Source organism: Schistocerca americana, chromosome 4 (genome assembly GCF_021461395.2).
Source record: "Schistocerca americana isolate TAMUIC-IGC-003095 chromosome 4, iqSchAmer2.1, whole genome shotgun sequence".
NCBI classification, from domain to species: domain Eukaryota; kingdom Metazoa; phylum Arthropoda; class Insecta; order Orthoptera; family Acrididae; genus Schistocerca; species Schistocerca americana.
In genome coordinates this window covers 537214377-537235948 of record NC_060122.1, presented here as the reverse complement: position 1 = coordinate 537235948, position 21572 = coordinate 537214377, and the positions used below count along the sequence as shown (strand labels likewise).

At 38.2% G+C, this 21572-nt stretch overlaps 2 protein-coding genes across 8 annotated transcripts in view; one reads left to right on the top strand and one right to left on the bottom strand.

Annotated features, from left to right (window-relative positions):
* LOC124612785 (multifunctional methyltransferase subunit TRM112-like protein) overlaps window positions 1-7709 on the top strand; it is a 44019-nt gene extending 36310 nt beyond the window's left edge. The window contains exon 4 of the mRNA XM_047141182.1: window positions 7461-7709. Coding sequence (XP_046997138.1) covers window positions 7461-7562 — 102 coding nt within the window. The 3' untranslated portion in view covers window positions 7563-7709. The remainder of the gene's footprint in view (window positions 1-7460) is intronic.
* Window positions 7710-17569: 9860 nt separating this feature from the next.
* Window positions 17570-21572, bottom strand: part of LOC124612891 (protein NDRG3) — a 523697-nt gene continuing 519694 nt past the window's right edge. For 6 of the 7 annotated variants that reach the window (XM_047141348.1, XM_047141345.1, XM_047141346.1 and 3 more), the window contains one exon: window positions 17570-19729. In XM_047141348.1, coding sequence (XP_046997304.1) covers window positions 19563-19729 — 167 coding nt within the window. In that variant the 3' untranslated portion in view covers window positions 17570-19562. The remainder of the gene's footprint in view (window positions 19730-21572) is intronic. The other variant, XM_047141347.1, reaches the window with a different exon arrangement.

Below are 21572 nucleotides of genomic sequence, written 5' to 3'. Positions count from 1 at the left end.
TAAAGGAGACTATGAATGTGTGGAAGTCTTCCATGTGGGCCTCTCACTGGGAATCAGTTGTCCTCTGCCAGCTCCGCATTGGCTATGATTGGGCAACCGACGGTTACCTCTTGCACCGTGAGGACCTGCCTCAGTGTTGGTGCTGTGCCCAGTTGACAGTGGCCCATATTCTGGTACACTGTCCCAGTTTGACTGCCCAGCGATGTAATCTTGGGTTACCAGACTCATTGCCGCTCATTTTATCTGACAACGCCTTATTGGCTGATTTAGTTTTACGTTTTGTTCGGAGGGTGGGTTTTATCATTTGATCTAAGTTTTAGCGCATGTCCTTTGTCCCTCTGTGTCCTCCACCCTAGTTCTTTTAGGGTGGAGGTTTTAATGTGTTGCAGAGTGGCTGGCTTTTCCTTTTAATTCTCATGGTCGGCCAGCCACTGTAATCTGCTTTCTTGTTTTATTCTCTTCTGTTTCTGGTGTCTGTTTTCTTGTCCTCTTTTTGTTTCTTTTAGTGTTCCTTGCCTTTCCTTCATTTGTGGTGTTTCCTTTCTTTTTGTTTGGTGTTATATGTCTAGTTTGTTTTATTGTAACACTTGTGGCATTGTTTTATTAGGAACAAGGGACCGATGACCTCGTAGTTTTGTCCCTTCCCCCCTCTTTTAAACCAACCAACCAACTTGAGCTTTCATTTGTGCCTTCAATGGAAATGTTCTACGTGAGAAAGTTAAGATCATGGGTTATGGTTTATATGCATAAACTGCCCAGAACAACACACAAACACCCTCACCCTCCCTATTCCTCATTCGCTAACACGTTTAGTTTCGAGGAGGAAGAAGAAAATGCAGGTATTAACAGAGTATAATGGCTGTCATACCAAGATGCAAAGAAAAAGTTTGAACAACTTCACACAATCAGCATGACATTGAGCTACACAAACATTGACAAAAACCACTCCTAGCACAGTGACAGCATGCTCTCAAACAGCAGCTCATGGACCTAGCCACATGATTCTCAGTTGAGTTAAAGGACACCACCACCCTCAGACCCACGGCACCAGTGGAAAGTACCCCAATGACACAGCCAGAGATGCCTCTTTCTCTCCTGGTATAACCAGGGAAGAGGACATCTGCCAATGTGCCCCATCTCAGGGTGAAATGGACAAACAATCTGCCACTAACCATTAGCAGAAAGAGCCAAGGGTTGCCTTAGAAAAGAATGTGTGTTTCCTGGCCCAGAAGTCAAGATATGAAAATTCTTGCAGAAACTGAAACCTCACGGAGACGAAAAGGAAAAATCAAAATTGAAACAAGGCTCTGCTGTTCTGGTCAGTATGGTCCAGAAACTCCTGGAAAATCAAAACTACTTACCCTTGCATGCATAAGGTCTTAAATCATACTGTCATGGCTAAATAATTTTGTTAATGTAAGAAGTGGCATGGTTATGAGCAAAGGAGAGAAAGTTTTATTAATAGTGAATTATTAATGAAAACCACCTTAGACATATTGTTATAGATTTATTGTTTTACAACCAGTTTCATTCACTGAACATCTCCAGGTTGCGAGTTCATCTTGGCTGTTGAACTGCAAGAGCTGCTCGTTTTGCCTGCTCAGGCAGTTCAATGGACCAAACTAAAATGGGCAACCTGAAGATGTAAAATGATGAAACTAATCTAAACACAATAAAAGTATAATGATATGAGGGCTGTTCCAAATGGTTTTAATAACTCTTACATCAGAAGTCTAACAAGAATGGGATTATTTCAGTTTGAAAGAACATTGTTTTTCAATCATGAAGGGTTTGCGACAGTTCCCCCACAATGGATTTCAAACCATATGTGAATGGCGAGTGGAGAAGCAGGCAGTGCTGAGTCAGACACGGTGCATCATGGATCTGTCACGCCACAGGTTTTGTGCAGTGATCACAAAGTTAACTGCAGAAGAATGCCACTCTTCTATGGTATGTGTTTTTGATGCTCAGTCTTCCCCTTCTGGAACAATTGTTGGAACTTGGGTTCATGAATTTTCAAGGGGGTCACCAGTCTCTTGATGATGAACCTTGTTCTGGTCACATAACAATGGCATTGACCCCCCAAAAAAACTTTAATGCTGTGAGAAAAATGATGTAAAGTGATCCACATCTTGCATTTCGTGACACTGAAGGAATCCTAAATACTGGATCAACTGTGGTGCAAACTGTCATTTAAGCCTAAACAAGAGAAGGGTCCATTGAGCCATATTCCCTGACAGAAGCCCAAAACACCCAAGAACGGATTGGTGTTTTATGCTTAAAAGAATTCGACAAAGGGCAGTCCAAAGACTCTCAATATTGTCACAGGTGATGATCCACGGATGTACCAGTATGACCCAAAAATTAAGAGGCAGTCTTCAGTATGGTGCTTTCCAGGTGAGGGACCACTCACAAAAGTTCAGACATTAGAGCTCTGGAAAGATGATGGTGCCCACTTTCTTCACAAAGGTGGATCATCTTACACCTGTGACCTTGAGACACCTGTTGCACAATCAATACTGAGTGGTATGCGACTAAAGATTGCTGCCAAAAGTCATTGCCACGTGGTGGTCACAGCACCAAAAATAGAAGGTTAAGCACCTTCTGCATCACGACAACGTATCAGCCCACACGACTGCCAGAACGATGGATGTCTTGGAGAAGATAAAAGTGCAAGTGTTGCTGCACCCACCCCCATCACGTGGCCTGGCTCTGTGTGACTTCTTCTTGCTCCCAAAGACAAAGGAAAAAATCATGGGCAGCATTTTCCATCCAGTGAAGAGGCTAACACCACATATGGCAACGCTCTTAAGTTACTACTCTGAAGAAGCTTGGACTGAAACATTTTTGAAGTGGTTTCAAAGGCTGGAAGAATGTGTAAGTGCTCTTAGAGAGTGTTTGAAAAGTTGTATCAGTTATGTTGTAAATAAAAAAAATTTCTGAGCTTGTGCTAAATCTTTTGGCATATCCCCTTGTAGAGCTGAAATGGCTTTCATTAACATTAACGTCAGTTGTAGTGCTAAACCTGATAAAGATTATTTATTAAGAGTAATATTTAAGACACCAGACAAGGCATGATGTGAGTCAGATATCAGAAAGTGGGCCAGGGCTCCATATGAAGTCAAATTTGTTGACAACCTGCTGAGAAAGTTGCAGTGCAGTAATGGCGAGGACAACAGCCTTGGTCATCTAGGTGATGCTGGAATACAGCCTAAAAGTTTGAGAAACCTGTGGAAGGTTCTGGAAGAATCTTTAGGAAGACCATCAGAAGAGTCAGGGAAAACATCTCTATGGGAGAAAGTCACACGAAAGTCCTTGAAAAACAAGTGTACAAACAGCCAGTGCAGGACACAAGACAGTCACTACCAGGAACCAGAAGAAGAGGTACTACAGCTGAACCTCAGAGTGACACTTTGATGCTGCTGTGATAAAAAAAATCACAAGAAGTACGTACACATTCTAGGGAGAGCAACCGAGTTTACAATAAGTATCCAGCAACATTTTCATCCTAAGTTTTCTGCCTGTTGATGAAGAACAAGCTCCATAGAGTTTCACTAGTAGTAGCAGTGGGTAATAATTGACATTTTCTGTGTGTTGGAACAGAAAGAACAACAAGCACCAACTCGAACTTGTCTCCAATTGTGCTTGAAATATTTATTCTGTATTGTCGGAATGAGTTGCAAGCAGAGCGCTCGTCTCTGATAGGAGAAGGCAGAACTCAAGGAAAGGGAATTGCTGGAATGGATTAACATGTACCATGTTAATGTGTACTCATTGATTTGCAAAGATATGAAGACACTGTAAGACATCTCTCCAGATAAGGCTGAACTATTGGAAAGTAAAAATTGTTCTTAAACTGAATCCTCAAGTGTTCGCACCCTTATTCACTTCATATGAAGCCAACAACCTCCCCTCTCCACTGCAAAATCACCTCTGCTAAGCATCCAAGGAGATTTTCTTCCCTTTCACTCCTTTAAAAGTAACTTCATAGACCGCAGCCCACATTGTCATCAATGTCCTGATTGCATCATTCAGACCACACCTTCGTCCAGAGTTGGTGATTGGTCCTATTCCAGGACATGACAATACAGTGTTTTGTTTAGTGAATGGGAGTGCTGCAGTCCTTTAGCAGAGTGTCGAGACACAGCTCCTGGCTGTGATAAAATCCACAGTCAAATACTTAAAAACCTTGACACCATAAAACACTTCCTCGAATTTTCCACTCATGGTGAGATGGGGAGTCCCCTTCCAGTGGTGAGCGAGTATTATTATTCCTATCCTGAAACCTGGAAAAAAAATTGCAAATTTTGACTCGATCTTGGCCAGTCTCCTTAATGACTGGGTTGTGTAAATTATTTGAAATAATGAGTAACTGATGACTGTTGAGTCTGGTAGCCAGAGGACTTGTAGTTAAATTTCAAAGTGTCTTTCAGGTGCTCTGATCCACCACAAATCAACTGATACATCTGGAATCTGCAGTGTGCAGCTATTTCATGCATCACCAACACCTGATCAATGCGTTCTTTGATTTCCTGAAGGTGTATGATACCACCTAGTGCCATTACATCCTGTCTGTGCTGCATGAATGGTGTTTCCAGAATTGCCTAGCAATTGTTATCTAGAATTTCCTATCCCTCTAATTGTTCCAGATCCAGGTAGGTTCAGCCCTCAACAACTAGTGTGTACAGGAAAATGGAGTACCTCAGGGATCAGTTTTGAGTGTCACCTCTTCAAGGCAGTCAGTGGCAGTGTGATCTGTGGTCTCACCCTCAGTGTATTTTGATCTTCTTAGCCTATATTGCACTTCTTTATTATTGTGCATCATAGATCACCAACTTCAGGGAGATTACAGAAAGTGGAAAGCTGTGCACTGAATCATGGGCATTAATTTTCTCCTACAAAAACTTGCCCTGTGCACCTTTGTTGACTCACCCAGAACTTTACCTAGGTAATCAGTTACCTGAAGTCTTTGAAAATTGCAAATTTTTTGCCCCTTTATTTGATAATAGTACACATGGTTACCGTACATATGCCAGCTAAAAGCAAATTGCATGAGTGAACTTAATGCCCTCAGGTTTTTCAGCAGCACCTCTTGGAGAACAGATTGACAGTTCTTCTGGGAGTTTACAAAGCTTTGATATTATCTCACCTAGATTTTGGATGAAATCTTTATGGAAATCGCATCACTGTTGGTACTGAGCTGCTTAAACCCAGTTCAACACAGTAGTGTGCAGTTTGGAACTGGCACATGCCATACAAGCCCCATAGACAGCCTCCTGATGGAAGCTAGTATCCCAACACTGAGGATCAGATGACAGGAATTCTTGGCTGTGTGGTCACAATCAACCAGACACCTAAACATCGACATTAGACTCTGTTTTACAGCCCACAGTTCAGAATGTTTACGATTTACCCAAAAATAGACCGACCAAGTGGGCTTCTATTAGAGACTCTGTGCCAGGACTTCCAACCCTACCCCTGTTGCATGTGTGCATGGAGCTCCCTCTTGGCAGTCCTCCCCTCCGCTCACCTATGTTATGTGTTGTCTGTAGTTTGAGGTAACATCTATAAAAAGAATAAAATATTAACACGTTAATTTACAATTTGTACAAGTTGAAATCTTTGTATACATAACTTCAGGGATACTATGAGTGCTTGTGTGGTGCTGTGATACATCAATAACTGAATTGTCCTTTATAAAACCTGGTTCGCTTGCTAGTGGGTATAAGATACAACAACTGGCTAGCTGCTAAGATTAGTAGCACTATGCAATATCAATGTATTCTCACTGCCAGTCTCCTGAGATCTGTGGTGTGGCTTGATGTGCAGCATCTTGAGAAATACTTACTATAGGAACACTTGAATGCAATGAGTGATGTGAAGATGATGGCTTCTGGTGGAGTTCATGGTACCCCAAATAGGAGACAGAGAGTGCTAGACACAGCAGGGTTCTAAGCCAAGTTCATAAAAACCAGCGGGTGGCCATATGTGCATCTCTACTTGTTCGTCATCATTTGGTTTGTGAACAACACCAACCATTCCTACCTGTATCATTACTGGTGATGAGAAATGGTGGCTTCATCTTAATGTAAGGAAAAGGAAGGAATGTTTGATACCAAACAAAGCAGCAACTTCCTGTAATTCGACCTGCGCATTTCACAGAAGATAATGGTATGCATCTGGTGGAACAGCAATGGTGTGGTGTGCTACAAATTGCTTCCCCGAACTATAACCATCATTCTTGAAATTTATTGTCAACAACTGTGATGTCTTGCAGACACAATCCAAGAATAATGACCAGGAAGACTGCCTGAAGTGATGGTACTCCACGATATCATCTGCCTGCATTCTGTTAGCCCAACAGAAAATGTTACACAGGAATTGGGTTGGGAAGTCATTCTGGACCCATGTTATTCACCTGATCTTGCATCCTCTGATTTTCACATATTCCACTCTCTTTTGAGTAATCTCCAAGGAACGTCCTTTCTGGATGAAAATGTGCTCTGAATGTGGCTCAACAAGTTCTTCATCTCAAAATCACATAATTTCTACAGCTGCAGGATCGAAAAGTTCCCGAACATTGTCAGACCGTTGTTAGTGGTGAAGGAAAATATATTATTGAAGACTAAAGCCACAGTTGTGTGTACATGTTGTGTTTATGAAACTTGCGGAAAATGCTACAGACTTATGTATCAACCCAATATTTTGTGATTAGAGCATGCCTTTTATTGTCCATTGTCTCTGTTACTGTCGGGTAATCAGTGACCAGACCTGTTCAAAATTTAGTGAACTAATTTTGTAATGAAATTGTTCCTTGTTGAAAAATATTTATTAAATAAAAATTTTGATTTGTTAGGGGGTCTGCTATGATTCTGAATGTTAGAATACCACTTACAATATTTGAACTATTTTGTGAATGGATTACATGTTAAAGAAGATTAAGTGGTTAAAACCTTGCATATCCGTTACTGGGTACTAAATGGATTTTTCCCTTCCGTTGCCATGTGGTTAAGTTTGAACCTAGGTAGTTCGTAAGCAAGGAGCTGTGACCTTTTTGAGTTGGAAGGAGTGGGTTTAAAGTCCCAATTCTAGCATCCAAATTTAGGTTCTTTTGTGTTTTCCTATACGTATTAAGGCAAATCCCAGGATGGTTCTGTAGAAAAGACACAACTTATTTTATTTCCCATCCTGTCAAACATTGTGCTTTGTTTGTCATGAGCTAATCATCCAGGTGAAATTGTTTCTTTGCCGCATACACATACTAGACGTATAAGGGCCATCTCAGTGGCTTACGAAGTAGTTCCAGGTATTTGCATTGCTTTCATTTCTGCATATTCCATTGTACATTTTTTTCGTTCTCCTCTAATTTGTAGGCCATCATCAGATAATCTGTCTTGATAATCTTATATTCTCATTTTTGTTGTATTTATAACTGAGAACTAATTTTTTTTTTCTTTCAGGTTGAAATAATCAATGGAGAATTGATCTGCCCTGAATCAGGGAGGAAGTTTCCAATAAATCAAGGAATTCCAAACATGTTACTAAATGAAGATGAGCTTTAATTATTTCTTCATAAACTGTTCATGTGTGTTGTTATATCTCCACTTTGTTACATTGTATAATATTAAATTATTTTATGACAAGACATAGTGTTTATGTTACAAAAATAATTAATTTTTTAATAAACGAAATTGTGTATTATGAAACAATTGACTGTACCACACACTACTTTGAAACAATAAGGCACACAAGCACATAAACCGGCTGCACAAACTGTCCAGTGGATGTGTTTACATTCAGAGAATGCCAGCAGAAGCCTGTCATGATGCCTGTCTCCTTTCTGCTGTAAATAACGATTGGGGGTCAGTGAGACTGTGGGTCATAATGTTGCATTGCAGTCTTGGTTCGTGTAAGGTTACAAGATGAGGTTGTCACTATTTAGGACAATACTCATCTCAGTGGTGCCCATTGTACTCACTGGTGAATGATGTGTCTACCAAGACAATAATGCTTTCATTCACATCTCTGAAAGTAACTGAGATTACTTTAAATAACACAATGACAAAATACACTGTCACTTTTAACCCTCAGTCCACTGATCTGAATGTAATTGCACCTCAGTGCAGTATTTTAAGGGACACGCTACACAATTATGTCAACCGAGGAAGAGTCCTCAGTTCTTGAGATTTTTGTGGTGAAACAGGTACGTATCCCTGCGACTTCTGTGTGTCTCCTATTTGTGCATTCGATGTTGGATACGAACTGTAACTTCTAATAAAGGTTTTCTCACTTTTCAGAGGTGTCAATATTATTATGCCTGTGTGATGCAGCAGAAAAGTTTAATCCAAACTTCACTATAAAGATATTCCAGTTTTTGTCAGAAGCCCAGATAAATCTTGTTTAGTAGTATGTTGTCTTAGAACCGTCTTAAAAATAAATTGTTTCACTCGTGTTGTATCTTTGTTTTCATGCACATTAATACAGTTTTATATTTTGACGCGAAAAAGTAGTACTGATAATTGTAAATCAGCACATATCACTAGGGCATTGGAATTAACTTTGAGGTTCTTTTGAAAGTGTACTGGAGATGATGTAAGTGATTTCATAATTTACACATTTTTATGGTTGATCAACAGTTTATGTATTTTGAAATAGACAAAGTATTTTCAGTTGCCAACAAACACTCAGAAAATAACGACTTCCATAAAAATGTAATTCAATAGAAAATGGATTGGTGCAATTTGCAACCTCAAGTGAAGCATTGCAAGTTTACATGTTTATTCATGCACTCAATAGGTGAGTCTGCCATTCTTTTGCAAAGTCTTCAGTTTAATATGAACTTGGATATAGAAGCTATTGATAATTATGATTGCTCTCACTCACTACTTGCCTCACCATATAGAAAATTTCACGTTGCCTTGCCGAATCATCAGTTTGTGTCATTAGCTCCGTATGAATACAACTTTTTCCTGTTTTCTTATTTTTTTCTTCTCATGATCTACATACCCCATTTGAGCTGAAGTAATAACATGTATCTGTATCTCTTTTCTCAGAAAATGATCATACTTACTTTTGTTCAAAACTGTTTAAGGATGGTTACTTTTTTCGCTCATAGAATACAGTTTATCAATATACAAGACTAAGCTCTGTAAAAATTAAAGGAAACCAATGAGAAATCAGTATTTCACATTGGCCAATTTAGTCTGGGAGTTCACTGTAACAATTAAACAAAGGTATCATGATACAATAAGTTTCCTTTGTGTAGAGCAGGAATGCTCAGCCCATGGCTTTATGAGTCAATCTTACAAAATCTTTGTCCAAATTCTGTTTTGATGAGCTGTTTTTAATGTATTTGTGAAAAATGAGTGAAGTTAAACACCAGAAAAGTCCCACTTCCATTGTGAATGGGAAGACGGGAAGAACAGTTTTGTCACATTACATGAAGATATGTTTATCTGGTCGATATGTAATGTTACTTTAACCACACCAAAAAAGTGAAATATAGAAATTCATTTAGAACAGTCATGAAGACTTCGAATCAGAAGCAGCTATTGGTAGTGAATTGAGGACGAAGAAACTTTCTGACCTTAAAAGTAAATTACCATCACAGTAATAGTTTCTTGTGAAGCCTGTAGAAAAAAGTCTTTCATCAAACAAAACATTATTTCATATATCAGAAGTGCTGATGGAACATGCAAAACCATTTGATGATGGCACAGTTGTTAAGGAATGTGATGATTTTTGTAAGAATGATATTTTCAAATTTCAGTTTAACAGAAGCTGTGCTTACAATTTTGATCTTCCTGAAAAGGGTTTGCCAATTCAGAAACGTGTGTCTGTTACTACTGATGGAGCACCTTCTTTGGTAAGTAAAGACAAAGGATTTGTTACCTTGGGTGCAAATGACTGACCTTTCCTGCCCTTCTTCAAGTATCATTGTATTGTGCACCAGCAGGTGCTTTGTGGACATATTTTTGAAAATGGTGCTTATGAGTATTGTCACAAAAATTGTGAATTCGATTCCCTCACAATACTCTGAGCAAGACAGGTTGCAGACAGAGATTATGATCTGCACCCAGGCTTTCTCATGTTGCTGTTTTTAAACTAAGTGACGCTTACAATTGTTGGTAAGAAGATGCTTTAAAAGTTTTTATTGAGTAAAATAGTTTACACGATGCACTTGTGCAGCCAAAACATAATACTGTTTCATTGTGGTGGAAAAAAAGGTTCTGCAGTGATTTTAATCAGATGGGTTACCATTCAAACTGGTGGTAGTCTGTCAATGAAGGCTCACATTGAAAACAAAGTTAAGAACAATGTTGATTCAATCCATTATGTGAATGCAATATCACATCTCAATTAAATCATCTGCCGTGTTTCCCCTGTTTGATTGACTAGCACCTGTGCACTGAATCGTCTCTGGAAATAAAAACTGCTCACATTTCTTTAGCCGAAGGATACAAGTGGACAACTGATGATCAGTACACAGTTTCTTTGCTGTGTCTTAGTGTTTACCAGTCCAGCGCAGAATTTGAGAGGTCTGTGAATTGTCCGTCACAGCCCCTAATAGAGGTATACATCTCGTGTAAGAGGGAAAGGTTATTTTATTAGATCCCTGTCCTCTTTCTGTGGTGTATCAGCATACAAAGGTAATGTGTTATAGAGATATCCTGATTTGATATGACACTCTTTCGGAACACTGATTGCAATTGTAAAAAATTGTGCAGGAGGTTATTTGTATCACTCAACTTGAGACCTTGAGCTTTGTGAAAGATGTTGGCAGCTGAGCATCTGCAGATACAAACCCACAAAGGTGAGCGTCAGAGCCCGATATTCCTTTTGCCACACTAGTACATTTGAAAGTGGTAAAACATTCATTTATTTTGACTATAACTGACATGTTTACCATGAGAGAACAGCAATTTTATCAATATTTAAAGCAATTCTCATTTATTATTCAGTCTCAGTTGCACATTTTCTTAACAAGTGATCTGCTTTGATCTTTCTTTATCATTCTCAGATCTATGTATTTGTATCAGCGATCTGTTGTGTCTGTGTCAGAACTTCATATCAATCACATGCAAGTTTTAAATCAAACTCAAAACATGACATGAAGGGAATATATGTTTGTATTCTCAGTGGTGTGTGTGTGTGTGTGTGTGAGAGAGAGAGAGAGAGAGAGAGAGAGAGAGAGAGAGAGAGAGAGAGAAAATTTGTAAGGCTGGAAGCAAAAACCAGCAAAGGGAGCACTCATGTAGAGCAGCACATAGAAACCTTGTCACTGATAATGACTTTCAAAAAAATAAAGGTAAAACCCGTATGGCACAATAAAATTCATCTTTTTTAAATTAGTGTTACAGGTGTTCTTTAAATTATAAATAGCAACAAAATTTATCGGCAGTTGCAGTTTATTTCCATCTGTCAAAGCAATGACAAGTGAGAAGAGCTAATGGTAATTATAAAATACATGTTACATCACTTTAATATACATTATATTTTATTTGTGTAGAAACATATTCTTCACAGAGCATACAAAAGATGAAACATTTAGACAGCAGCATTTCTGCTGTGGCCACCAACACATTTGTGGCAGAGAGCAATTGCAAGAAGATCCCACGTTCAATGTTGCTGACATCTGACGCCAAATCTTTGTAAAAATTTAATTGTAATACTAATAAAATAATTGAATAATTAATATGTGTAATGTCATTTTGAAGTTGTGGATTTCCTTGTCAGTCTTAATCTAAAAAATACGCACTGATTTTTTAAGTGCAATTTGCGAGTGTAAATTTCTGTATCCTTCAAGCTAATAAATGACGACACCTAGGCAATATTTACATGCAAAAGAATTTCTCTTATTTGAGGTCTAATTGATTTATTGAAGATTCAGATTGATATTGAGACAATATACACCCAAAGCTTTAAATACATTAAATTTCATTAAAAAGAGAACCTGTGGGCTTTCAAAAAAATGAAATGCGATGAGTGGCCCTCAACTATGTGCCCTGACTCAGAGTTGAAATATTGAAAGTTTTGGCTGGTTTCGTTGTTTAGAGGCAGGGATATGTAGTTGCCGCATTACAAGCCAAATACTGCTGAATCTACAGTATAAAATATGAATAAAAACAAAGATGAGGTGACTTACCGAACAAAAGCGCTGGCAGGTCGATAGACACACAAACATACACACAAAATTCAAGCTTTCGCAACAAACTGCTGCCTCATCAGGAAAGAGGGAAGGAGAGGGGAAGACGAAAGGAAGTGGGTTTTAAAGGAGAGGGTAAGGAGTCATTCCAATCCCGGGAGCGGAAAGACTTACCTTAGGGGGAAAAAAGGACAGGTATACACTCGCACACACGCACATATCCATCCACACATACAGACACAAGCAGACATCTTGTATTGTCTGCTTGTGTCTGTATGTGTGGATGGATATGTGCGTGTGTGCGAGTGTATACCTGTCCTTTTTTCCCCCTAAGGTAAGTCTTTCCGCTCCCGGGATTGGAATGACTCCTTACCCTCTCCTTTAAAACCCACTTCCTTTCGTCTTCCCCTCTCCTTCCCTCTTTCCTGATGAGGCAACAGTTTGTTGCGAAAGCTTGAATTTTGTGTGTATGTTTGTGTTTGTTTGTGTGTCTATCGACCTGCCAGCGCTTTTGTTCGGTAAGTCACCTCATCTTTGTTTTTATATATAATTTTTCCCACGTGGAATGTTTCCTTCCATTATATTGGTATAAAATATGAATATACACATGAATCGAATGGTCTAAGGTTCCTTTCACTCTGTAGTTGCGAATTTTGAATGTGACATAGAAATTTGTAAATAAAAGATTCCAATTAAATAAAACCTGCAGGTACTATTTTTAACAACTTTAAATGATGAGTATGATAGCAGAAATATGTTTAAGAATGCCGTTTATTACTGCAAAACACTTACTGGTGTTGATGGTCCAGCAATTAAACAAAATATAAGTTGAATAATGGGGAAACAATAGGTTCCTACTTCACGTTATTAGTTATGAACAACAACATAGCTCGCGAGATATTCACTCCTAAACGCATACTACGCCTTCACTGCAGAAGCCACGGAAATCTCACAAGTCAGCACTATGAAATATTTCTGTCTCCTGCAACCACATGCAAGCTGCCCCACTCTCCATGTAATTCCCGCGACCATCCATCCAGCACTCCCCTGTGTCCTCTGCGACAGTTTAGTACTCCACCCCCACTTCCATCCAGTCTCCCCATTAACGAGTGCTGTGATTGGCTAGAGTGCTCCCGCTGTTTCTTCAAGCCAATGCATACTCACAAACATATTGAAACACATACAAACTACTACATTTACATTTAAATAACTTGAAATTAAATAAATATTCCTAAGGCTGGACCATAAACACGCTCTAACACACATTACAAAATCCAGAAACAAATCAAATAAACATATATCAAAGGAATAGAAATAAAAGTGGGGTGGTAGCCTATGCCTCTGTTCTTTCTAAAACAGAATCAATATTTGACCAATTTCTTCATGAGTAGTATATATCGGATACAAACACAGACAGACGAATAAATATAAATAAGCATGCTGTTACCATTTTTTCATGTAACTGTGGAGTGCTTATGGCCTCACGCAATCAATAGTAATCAGCCACTTTGACCTCCAATACTCGTGTACTATTCAAGTTACATGCCTGCAATTCATACCAATTTAGGTTTACACTAATAGCTTTCTAAACACACGTCGATCAACAAAATCGGATGAACTGCTTAGATTTTGGAAATTCGTTGTTGGGTGTTACTTGTATAATTTACAGTCAGATACTAAACTTTGAATGAATAAAGATATTGAAAATCTGATTACACCATCAGAAACTTCGTGCAAATAATGGTAATGTATGTGTTTCTCTTTAAGGTATCGTGATTCCTGTGGCTACTATTAATTTCTACATGAGCTGTGAAATGTCTGCTGTTATGGTTTCATAAAGTCTGCCATCTTTGGCACTCCCGGCATACAAGTCTCCTTCATCAACACAAAGCACAGTCGTCGTCACAGCGTCAACATGGAATTCCTACCCACGTGGTTGGCCTGAACCGCACGCTGGGGCTACCCCTCTTGCTTCGGCCGATGCTCGGCACCATGCGGCCGCTGATGAGCCGCGGCCACACCAACTCTGAACTTAGAATATTTTGTAGGCGCCACAACTCTCCCATTACCTCACAAACCAAGAGTAATACTCTCAAAGAAAACCTGAGAAATCTAAGTAATGAATTGCCACCAAGTAAATGATTATCCCTGGTTCCAGATATACAACAGGTACACGAATCTTCTTATGATTGCAACTAACCTGAATACCATGTATCTATTAAATTATCAAAAAGTCTACTTTCTGAAGAAATCAAATATTCTGAATATGATCCTATCGAGTTGAAACATAATATTAAGAGATCAAGACAGCTTTGCTAGTTCATATTCAAGGAAGGTCCTTTTCTAAATTGTATGGTCGTAAAGAGCGAGGTGTAATTGTATACTAATACTGGAGGTAAAAAAAAAATGCAGGTCTCAGACGTACCATTTTTCAAACAATTAATTGCAAGAGCCTATGTATGATGTAAATATTTTAAATAATTAGTTTTTTTTTCCATTGGAGGCATAGCTGTTTTCTCTTCAGAAGTGCCCAAACTATTAGCTTGAAATGTGTGTAAATTTCCTACTGAAATACAAAAGATTTGAAAAGGTGTAGGTAAATACTGAATGCAGTGGACTTTGGAGATACACTGATCAGCCAGAACATGACGACCGACTTTTCAGCATAAACCCATCCAGGCGATAGAAGCTTCACCTGGCGAGGAGTAAATGTTAAGGAAGACGCAAGCATGGTGCATGTAGTATCAGTGAGCTTGCTGTCATGTGTATAATGGGAAGGCACGTGATCTGTCCAAGTTTGATCGGTGGCAGATTATGATGACGCGAAGGATCAGCATGACATTTTGAAAACCGCACGACTTGTCAGGTGTTCGAGAAGTGCTATGGTGTCTTCAACATTTGGCAAAATCAAGGTGAAACTACGTTAAGATGTCATGGGACAGCACCACCTCCCATTACAGATGTCAGACATTGTAGGCTGGGCAAACTGGTAAAACAGGACAGGCAGTGAACTGTGGCAAAACTAACATCAGACTTTAGTACTGGACAGAGTACAAATGTGTCTGAGCGCAGAGTACCTATACCGAACGATGGGCTTCCATAGCCAACGACCCAGGCTTATGCCCATGTTAACACTGTGACATCGTCAACTGCAACTGAAATGGGCAGCCGATCAGCACTGGATGTTGGCATAGTGGCAGAGGATTACACGGTCTGGTAAGTCCTGATACTTTCATCATGGTAGAATGTGAATCTGTCCTCTTCCATGGGAACAGCTCCTTACACCTATGCTGTGGCATGGAGACAAGCTGGTGGTAGCTCCATTACATTCTGGGGAACATTCAGGTGGGCATCCACGGATCCAGTGGAGCTCGTGTAAGGCACCATGACAGCCAAGGAGTATCATACACTGATTGCAGATCACGTTCACCCCTTCATGACCTTCATCACGATCGTGTTTCAAGACGACAGTGTCATTTTTCAACAAGATAATCCACCATTTCACAAGGCCAGTGTATCCCTCCAGCAACCTACCGAGGCCCCACTGCTTCCGTGCCACGACACCTTGCTGCTGTTATTCATGCGAAAGGTGGACATACCGATTGTTAGATAGATGGTCACACTGTTCTGGCTGATCAATGTGCTCCCACATGGTACCAAGTGACCAGACTGAAGTGTCTGAAGATAGGAAAATACTTGGCTTCCATACATTCGCATTGCCTATATCATGACATTACAGTTTGTAGAGATACTGCATTGTCAACAAAAATACACCTATGGACCAAAGAATTTGTCGTCAAAAATGACTGACAAGATACCTCAACTGAATGGTAGGAATACCCCATAGATCCATGCAGTGTGTTGGTGTACTGCTACAAGTGTGCAGTTGTAAACCACTGCTATTTGCTGGTGCCTTTTACACCAAGAATTGCAAACATGTATATCTTTGCACATCATACTGTTGATACCGGATTAGTTTTCTTCAAATACATTAAGCTTTTCATTAAATACGGTGGCATCCCACTTGCCAAAAAGTCTTTCTCAATTAATATATCTACATTTTGAACTATAGTAATAACCAAGATTGCACAAGGCATTTATAACTTTGAATTCCATCTTCCCAAATACATTATCCAGCATGAAAGTGTGTCATAAGTGTTTGAGGCACTACTACTAAGTATCGGAAATTATCACAGCTGTTCCACACTCTAGCCATTAACTGGGATTTTAGGGAGGATATTCAAGCAGTATCATTTGCTTCGATGTATTTGGGGTTATTTCAACAGGATGATGTGTGTGTTAAAACTTGTCACTACACTTCTTCCGTAGCGTGCCTCTGAATGTATGAGAGATTTGACGAATCAGCAGTTTATACGTAATACTTCTGTTATGACAAAAGAACATGGCATCTGAACTCTGAGAGAAGCTAACTAGAATGTCTTTCAGAACATACAATTGCTTTATTGCTCTGTTAATATATTCATTTCTTTGTGCCACACATTTTCCTTTCAATGTAAATGTCTAATTTGTTTGTGAGCTATAACTTATGAACATTAGGTTAGTGCACCTTTTTATTTCTTTACGACTGCCAATCTTGAAAAGCTCTGACTTGGTTTCCAAATTCTACCACAGGCACTGGAAGTCCTTGGTTTACAATAATACGGAGTTTTAAAAATGAATACAACATTTGTACAGTAGATGGAATTTATATTTTGGCTTCAAATACAATGATTCTTCAGATTAACATCTCTTTATAAGGGACACCACAATCTCTCAACCTCACTATAAATGTGAGCTTCACAGCTCAAAATATAACAACTGAATACTAACTGTGTCTTCTTCTCTTGTCCTCGGTGATGTCACAGCACGCTTTTTATTCAGTGGCATGGCTTACTTCTCCAAGCCAAGACATCGAAACAAAGAATAAATGGCAAACCAGCAGGTATTGCAATGCACAGTAAAATGCACATACTAGCTTACATGCACAAACTACTGAAAAACTTCCAACAGTTTGTGGTTCTAAACTACTTAACTAATAAGTTATTTCATCTGTCATGATCATCATCCACTGGTCAGGTAGATGTTGGATAGTCCATCACTTTACCAAAGTTATGTGTTACAACATAACCATTATATACCATATACTAACTTAATTTATTGTGGTTTATTCCTGGTGTTGCAGTTGTTTCTCAAAGAGATGTAGGTGTTGCAGTCGTCTAGTAATCTGTGCATCTACACTGAAAAAACATGGCTGTGTCCTTCTTGATTGACTGTATTATAATAATTAGTGTTGTATTAGTGGAAACAATTGTGTATACAGTATTTTTGTACTGTTGTTTGTTTTGTTCCTAGAAAATTACTATAATTTATTAGTGCTCATTACTGGTGGGAAAGGTAAAGAAACACAAAGACAAATTCTTAATGTATTGTTTTCAATAAAATTTATTATCCCATACACATGCAGTCATGACAGACAGTTGCTCCTTATGGAGGTAGACTAATCATCAAGCAGCTCAAGTTTTTACTCTAATTTGACATGTTAAGAGGACTGAAAACTTCATTTATGCATATACAGTTGTGTTTCCACTATTGACACCAGTAAAACATTGCCAATATATCAGGTATGGTGAAGGAATGGGACTGGTTGCAACATTGAGTAAAAAGAACCAAATCTGACATAATTTTTGAAACAATGATTAGTTGTACCAAGGTTTCAATCAACACAGCATTCTTCCAGTTATCAAAATTGTGCTGACCATCCTTACACCACAGATGCAACTGTAAAGAAATTGCAATACTAGGTCGGTTATTGAAAGAAAATAGTGACAAGAATCATTAACAGCTTTATCTGTTGAATTCATTACCTCAAGTTCTAGCGCCCAGTTTATTGCACACCAGGCGAACAAGTGTGTTTTTGGGTAAAAGTTTCATATATGATTAAGCTGAAATTTAAGATACCCCTCGCTCACTCCAGTGTATGAGGTGGAAAAGGTCATTTAGCATAGAAATATTTCCTTATCCAAGAGAAAATGAACTCCCACTCTTTTTGTAGAGTACGTTACAATTTTAAAAATAAATTTCACTGGTGCGTTACAAACCAAAATGGATAATCATACCTTGCATGTTGTTCTGCTGCTTTTTCTGAAACCCTTTGCAAATAAAAACCAGAAAAGATGACTGTAATCGACAGGAAGCTAGCAAAAGGATCTATAAGCAAATAGAGCTATGAAAAATAATTCACTTGGGTTCCAGAAGGATAACATTTATTTTCAAATGTAATACTACTTTAAACAAATTGGAAGTTACCTGTATATTTTGAGCAAGAGAAAGTTAACAAATAATACCATCAAACATTTTGTATCGGCTAGAGAATTCTAATGCAAGAAACAAAAATTTAAAAAAATGAAAATACTAACACACAATACAACTATCTACACCTACAAAACAAAATATTTTATATAATTTTCTATTTACAAACTGCACAAATATTACACTTTTTTGTAAATTCTGTACATATGTCCATTGTCAACATTGCATCTTTACAAAATTTCATTAAAATATATTTCCTGCAGTATCATAACAAAAGCAGTACTCTGGCCTGCACTACATGTATTATAAATTTTCCTTTTTGTTTTCACTGCTAGCTTTCCATCTACACTTAATATAGTGACAAACTTGCTTTCTTAGGCACTCTGTAATTAATCTGAAGTGCCTGCCTCTGATCTAGAAATACTACAAGTAATGTCTGTCAATAGCAGTGTATCTCAAATTTTCCACTATACGTATGTCCTAATTGTGTTCTTAATTCTACACTATTCCATGAATTTAGCTCAGTAATTTGTATCACATTTGGTAGTGCAACCTAGTCTAAGACTACATGGCTGCCGAAATTAAATGAGGCACTGATTATACAGATTTGTGTTATCTTAAAAATGCCCAGCACAATAAAAGCTCTGGCTCTGTTACACAGTTGTAGTTACAGGAAACAGAATGTGTCTGCACTGCACACACATATCTAACTAAACTACAGTCAAAGCAACTTTTGCACATAAAGTTACACTGGCAAAAATTAATAACAGTACACTTAACTATACTATTAAAATTCTGAGTGTAACTTAAGTACTAGCAAAAATATGACAGAAGCGGGTAAATACACACAAATATTAAAAAAAAAGATGAGACAGTTACCATCAATACTATTCTGAAATCATAACTCCAGGTTTGAGGTGTAACATACGAGAGATTTGTGCTCCAAGTTACCTGAAGTTATGGTTTTTTTTTTTTCCATTGTGCCTTTGATGACTCGTACAGAATCTGGAGTCAAAAGTTATCGAACTAATTTGCCACTAGTGGTATAAAATAACAAAAAAGATTCTGCTTAACAATAGTGGTAAACTTCATGCTTTCCCTATCTATTTCAACACACTACTGCCTCAGATATTGGATTCTCAGTTATGTTTATGGCAGAGGCTGACCAGACAGGACTGTTAACCTGCACTTGATTTTGCAATTTGCTAGCTAAATCTAATCGCTCGAGGGATACCTGCCGATAGGTGGCCATTTTGTTCTCAGTCAAGGGTGCAACTGAAACAGAATGAGACACTACATCAGCTATTACACTCAATCTAAAAATTTTAGTACAGCAGGGCAAAAAAAGTAGTCATACGCATGCACACGTGTGGGCACAAAGATATACACACACTGAAGCAGTTATGGAATCAGTTTCTTCCCCATCAAACACAGTGAATAAGAGTATCTGAGCCACCACCTTGGAGAAGCCTTATACTTCCATGAGTTAAAATGTTAAGAGTTCCTGTTGAATCTATCATCCTATTTATTCCTTAGGAATGTTCAACACCTTCTCTACATCATATTGCTTTCACATTTCAGTGAGGTGTCAATTATGCACTTTGCTGTTTGGCAGTCAAACTTGTCTTTATAATGTGTTTTTATATTCTTAATGAAATAATTGCTGTGAACATTTTCTTGGCTACAATATGATTACACTGGCATACTGTTCATGTACTGGCATACTGTTCATGTCAACAGCAGTTCCTACAGCATTTTGTGTTTCAAACTTTTCTAGTTGTACTTTAATCACTTATACATTTGTTTGTGTGGCCATCTTCCGCAGCAGCTGTTAACATCTGTTATTATAGTTTCTGTCTTGAGCTGACTGCGATGTAATTAAAAAGAATTTCACCAGACGCATTTTGAAGCATTTTCTGTGGCAATCTGTAAATTGGATACATATGTTTGTACATTTATTTTTTGATTCTTTTAGGTTAAAAACAGTGTTTTCTTTATAAAGTTAGTCTGTAAGCTACTTACGGTGTTTCTTTAAATAGTCTGCACCTTCCCCACTTGCTAGCAGTGGTTAATGTTGACAGGCTTCATTTCACATCTGCAGTTTTTTGCATTTTGTGTTATTTCCTGCACTGCACTATTTATAATTGACTTTCTTAACTGTTTCATCACTGCTTCAGTGTTTATCCCTATTCATTTGTTTTCGTTCATGTTGTGAGTGTTACCAACCTAAGAAACAATTTGTGTGTGTGTGTGTGTGTGTGTGTGTGTGGTTGTGTGTGTGTGTGTGTGTGAGAGAGAGAGAGAGAGAGAGAGAGAGAGAGATAAATTGTCTTTTCTGTTATGGTTTTTTGGATGTGGTAGTTTTCTTGTAAGGTGAGGAGGTGTTTTTGTTGTTGTTTACCCTTATGATTTCCATGTTTATCTCTCTGGTTGTAATTTTATGTTGGTGTTGGTGTAAGTGTTCTGCAAATGTTGAATGATTTGTCCTATACTTCCATGCTCTTAAATGTTTTTTTAAAAAAAAATCACGTGTCAAATGTCCTCCTGGTTTGACCTATGTATCTTCCATCACATATATTGAATTTCAGTTGGTATATTCCTGATTTCTGATACAGATCAGTTTTTCCTATTGATTTTGGGAAGTATTTCTGAATGGAGTTGTTGGTTTGGTGTGCTATTTTTCTGCATTGTCTTTTGAAAATATTGGATATTCTGTTGTGTATTTGTGATTGTATGTCATTGTGTACCATCTTTTACTTTCTGTTTCTTTCACACTTTGTGCTGTTTCTATTCTTGTATTTAGTGTATTTCTTTATGTGTGATTTTGTCCATGTGTTTGTGGCAGTTGGGTGTTAGTTCTTTTCTGTTTCTTGATTTTATTGTTCAGCTTTGTTAATAAGTTCTCTTTGTATCCATTGTTTGTGGCTATTTTTATTATAGTATTCATTTCTTTTTTGTAATTGCCTGTATCCAATGGTACTGTGTTTAGCCTGTGGAGCATGTATCTAAGTACTGCCTGTTTTTGAGAATTGGGGTGTTGTGATGTCTCGTGTATAATTGTGTTTGTTGTTGTCGGTTTTCGGTATATGGCAAATGTGTGTCAGTTGTTTTGAATATT